Genomic DNA, 5,344 nt, shown 5'->3' with positions numbered 1-5,344 from the left:
TTTTTTTTTTTTGTATATATATATAATTTATAAGATCAAGATTTATAAGAAAAACAGAAAAAAAAAAGGGAAAAATATTCCTACACATATATGTTAATTTGTTAAAATTTTTTTACTTTTTTTTTTTTTTTTATTTGCTTCTTCATAAGTCAGCTACTTATATATACATGTAATATATTCTTTAATTAAATATGAAAAGTATATTAAGCTTTTTTTAAAATCATTAAATAAATATATATATATGTATATATGTTTGGTAATTTATTTTTGTTCTTTTTTTTTTTTTTTTTTTTTTTTTTATATTATACTTTTATGCTTGTAAATACATAATTATATTAGGTTCACTTGAAATTTTGTTAGGTGAAAAGATATACCTTGTAAGTCTATTTAAACAAATATATATATATATATATATATATATATGTATAATATACTAAACATTTAAAATAAATTAAAAAGTGCAAGAAGAGTATTTTTTTTTTTATTTTATCTAATTACATAATTGTCTTCACATATATATATGTGCATATATATATATATATATATATTGTGCATTTACGAAATTGTGTGATTTTATTTAAAAAGGTTACATATTATAAAAAATGGATAGAATGAAATGTGTCTACCCTCTTGGAAGTGCAATAAACAACAAGAATTACATAAAAGATATGTCTATTAATGGAATGAGGAATTTAGAAAATGATAATTACCATAATATGTATTCAAATATAAATAAACATGAAGAAGGTATTATAACAAAAGTTCAAGGTATACCGAATCGTCCAGTGAATCAAAATGGTTGTGTAATAAAAGTAACAAATAATAAATGTAATAATAATAATAATAATAATAGTTATAGTTATAGTAGTAATAACAATTTATTATATAATAAACCCTTTATATATAAAAAATTGATTGTTTTTGATTATGATGATACCATATTACCAACAAGTTGGATAACGTCAAAAATGAAGTTAAGTTTATATGACACTATACCTCCATATATTAATGAACTATTTAATAAATTAAGTGAAGTTGTTATTAACACATTAAATTTATGTTCAATTCAAGGGAAATTAGTAATTGTTACTAATGCAAGTTTAGAATGGCTAATAAATTCTGCCAAAAAATATATTCCTATGGTTTGGTCTTTTATTATGCATAAAAATATTAGAATAATATCAGCAAGAGATACTTTAATTAATTCTTTAATTGATCCTAAGGATTGGAAAAAAGTTATTTTTCATCAAATTATTAATGAAATCTTAGCTCCATATTTATATAATACCTCTTTTATATGTTTTATTTATTCAGTAGGAGATGGTAATGATGAAAGAAATGCTTGTTTCTTCATATCACAATTAAATCAATATTCCTCATGTATTTTTAAATCATTGAAATTCTTATCGGAACCTACTTGTCAAAAACTTATAGCAGAACATGAACTCTTTTATTACTTTTTTAATAGTACAAACCTTAATGCATCAAATCACCATAATAACCAAGCAAATAATATCAATACTAATAATAATATATCTATTAATAGTCTTATGTATAAAAATTATAATTCTATTAAGAATGTATAATACCACAACCAGCAAGGACAAAAACATAAAAAAAAAAAAAATAAAATTAAAGTAAACATATATCATACATGCATTATATTATATGTATAATATATATATATATATATATTTATATATATATATTTATATATATGTTTGATTGTGTGTGATAAAACTGAATGATCTTTTAAAATATTCATGCGAATATAACAAAAAATTATAAATTTTTATGAGCTCCAGCCGACACATATATATATTAAACATTTTAAAGGTGGACTTTACATTTTTTAAAAGATAAAAAAATTCATATGCTTCACATATAAAAATAATGTGTAAATTATATATATATATATATATATATATATATACATATAGCAACATTTCCTTTTTTTTGTGCTATATTTTCTTTCATTAAAGTTTTGTTTTAATTTTTTTTTTTAGTAATTTTTTATCCCCTTCGTTATTTTTTTAAGTATAATATATATACCATATATTTTAAGAGGAAATCAAAATTTATTAATATATATATATATATATATATATATATATAATTTATGTATTATAAAATTTCCTATTATTTTTTTTTTATATTTATCTTTTTCATTCTTTAATTAGAGTAATGCTTTTTCTATTTCCTTATAGTTTTCCTTTTTTCTTTTTTTTTATTCTTTTTTTTTTTTTTTTTTTCCCTCTTTGTTCTAACTTAATTATTAAAATATATTTTTATAGTAATAAATTTTATTATTATTTTATATATCTATAGGAAAAATCACTGCAACATTTAAATAAGCACAGCTACTTAAAACTATTATATTGATTTATATATAGGTATATTATAATATAAATACCCCCCCCAAAAAAAAATAAAAAAATAAAAATAAAAATTAACAACGGTATAATAAAGTATATGATATTATATATATTTTTTATCACATCAAAAAAATAGAAAGGTAATTTTTATGAAATAATTCTTTTTTATAAGAACATTAATTTTTTTTTTTTTTCTGAAGTAAAGCATTGTTACTCCTTACATTTTATGTAGAACATATAATAAAGCAATAATATGACATAAATATATGATCGTTGTGATTTAATTTTAAAGATAAATTATGTATAATACGAACGAAACTTTGTGTGACAATAATAAGGCGCCCAAAGGGGGAATGAAAACATTAAAAAAATATTCATTAATATCAAATCAGGTACTGATTAAAATGAATAATATATATATACATATATATATATATATATATATATATATATATATATATATATGTATATGCTAATAAGTACATAAAATATATACTCTTCATATATGTTAAGCGATTTTAAATATATTACATATATATATATATATATATATATATATATATATATAAACTATGTAACGTTTATTTTGAAATTTTTATTTTATCGTATTTACAATAGACATTAAATCAAAAGGAAAATACCATATGGAAGTAAATTAAATAAAAATAAGAGAAATAAAATTTTGAACCCAATAGAAATGTCCTATATTCTAATATACTTATCAATTTATTATAAAATAATAACAATATATATATATATATATATATATATATATATATTTTTTTTTTCTTGAAGCATTGTGAACAATGGAAGACTTCCAAACTATGGCTTAAACGAAATTAGTGTTATGAATATTCTGCACCAAATATCGTCACAAAATCTGTAAAAAAAAAAAATAAAATAAAAGATAATAACAACTTAAATATATATAAATATATGTAAATATATATATATATTATACTATCATGTGTTAATGAATTTTTATATAAAATATATACCATTTTATAGATGTAATAGTGAAAAAAATGTAAAAATTGGAGAAAGGGAAAATAGAATATATAGTTCCATAGTTAGGAGTAAATATATCGGATTTGGACACGGAATAGGAAGGTTAAAAATAAAAATATAAATGTATTATATATTAATGTGTGCAGGTAGCTAAATATGTATATTTTATTTATTTAATATATTTATTATTTTTATTTATTTTTATTTTATTTTATTTTATTATTTTTTTTTTTTTGTATTAACAGGTCAGGTAATTTGGAAGACGTCCAGCCCAAAAGTGCAGGAAATAGCATACTAGCCAAATTGACAACTAGTTTTGTAAAAGATTTAATCAGGAATTTTGGTATAAAGAGTTGTGAGGATGTTTATATATTACCATATGCAACAGGAATGTGTCTGAGTACATGTTTATTATATTTAAAACAAATTAGGGAAGAGAGTCAATATGTAATAATATCACGAATAGATCACAAAACATGTTATAAGTGTATATCTTTTTGTAATTTGAAATATTTTGTAGTGGATATGATATATAAAAATGAGGAATTATATACAGATTTGGAAGGAATAGAGAAATTATTGGAAGAGTATAAGGAGAAAATATGTTGTGTTATGTCAACTACTTCAGTGTATGCTCCACGAAATTCAGATGATATAATAAAAATAGCTCACATTTGTAAAAAGTACAATACTCCTCATATAATAAATAATGCATTTGGTCTTCAATGTACTTATATATGTAAAGAAATTCAGAAATGTTTTGAATCCCAAGGAAGAGTCGATTTTGTTGTACAAAGTTGTGATAAAAATTTTCTTGTTCCAGTAAATGGTGGTATTATTTTTTCTTCTAATCGAGAGCAGATGAAGTTGTTAAAGAAATCATATCCTGGAAGGACTCCTGTGAATGCCTATTTAGATTTATTTATTACATTATTGGAGATGGGAAAGGATAAAATTATGAATCTACGTAAAGAAAGAGTAGACAATTTTAATTGGTTAAAAGAAAAAATACAATTATTATGTTTAAAATATAATTTAGAACTAATAAGAACTAGTAAAAATTTTATATCCATGGCAATAAATTTGAATCATATGTATACATATTGTAACACGGACAATCCAAAGGTTATTAATATGCTTGGATCCATGCTTTTTTATAGAAATGTAACGGGTCACCGTGTAATATATTCTCCATTATTAAATAGGAACTATCTATTAAAAAAGGCTAGGGAAAAATACATGAATATATTGGAAAATAAAAAGGGAAATGACGCAATAATGATTACGTCTAATGAATCTAATGAGGAAAATGTTAAAAGAGATTTAAGTAAAAAAGAAACAGATATATATGATAATATGTATTCATATGATTTTGATGAAAGCAAAAGCATAGAGAATGATATGTTACAAAATAAAAGTAATATAATAAAAGCATATGAAAAACAGATAGAAGAAGAATTTGATAAATTAAATGAACCCAATACTATTGTTATAGGAAATCACAAGTTTAAAAATTTTGGTTCAAGTTATAATTCTTATCCATTTTCGTACATAGCTTTTTCTTGCGTAGTAGGAATAGAAAAACCAGAGTTAGAAAACTTTGTTTCTAAATTGGATAACGCAATTGATTATTTTATAAAGTTCTTTAAAAAAAAAAAAAAAGAAGAAGAATTAAAGTAGGGTTAATAGATTAATGTATCATTAGTAATGACAAATTATGACACATATAAATATTAACACACATATTATATATATATATATATATATATATATATGTATATATTTACCTTTTGTGTGTTTTTTCTAGTAGTTATTTTTACATATTCATTGATTTATATTATGTATTTTATTTTTTTGTTTTTAATTTTGAAACGAATCATATTAAAAATTATAATTTTTCCAAAAAATAGTTTTTTATATTAAAAATTTTAATGAATAAAGAAAAAAAAAAAAAAAAAAAA

General features: G+C 20.2%; 2 protein-coding genes across 2 annotated transcripts; both read left to right on the top strand.

The window, feature by feature from the left end:
• Positions 1 to 602: 602 nt before the first annotated feature.
• On the top strand, positions 603 to 1,586 carry PRSY57_1204500 (hypothetical protein; the record flags this gene model as incomplete). Its single annotated transcript, XM_012908475.1, has 1 exon — positions 603 to 1,586. One exon carries the CDS (start codon positions 603 to 605, stop codon positions 1,584 to 1,586), a length of 984 nt encoding a protein of 327 aa, XP_012763929.1.
• Positions 1,587 to 2,674: 1,088 nt separating this feature from the next.
• On the top strand, positions 2,675 to 5,063 carry PRSY57_1204400 (O-phosphoseryl-tRNA(Sec) selenium transferase, putative; the record flags this gene model as incomplete). The annotated part of the gene is made up of 5 exons (XM_012908474.2): positions 2,675 to 2,767; positions 2,994 to 3,025; positions 3,171 to 3,257; positions 3,384 to 3,485; positions 3,629 to 5,063. The coding sequence occupies 5 exons, from the start codon at positions 2,675 to 2,677 to the stop codon at positions 5,061 to 5,063; spliced, it is 1,749 nt and encodes a 582-aa protein (XP_012763928.2).
• Between the last annotated feature and the right edge of the window lie 281 nt (positions 5,064 to 5,344).

This window comes from Plasmodium reichenowi, chromosome 12 (genome assembly GCF_001601855.1).
Source record: "Plasmodium reichenowi strain SY57 chromosome 12, whole genome shotgun sequence".
Classification (NCBI taxonomy): Eukaryota; Apicomplexa; class Aconoidasida; order Haemosporida; family Plasmodiidae; genus Plasmodium; species Plasmodium reichenowi.
This window is presented reverse-complemented; position numbering and strand designations above follow the sequence as displayed.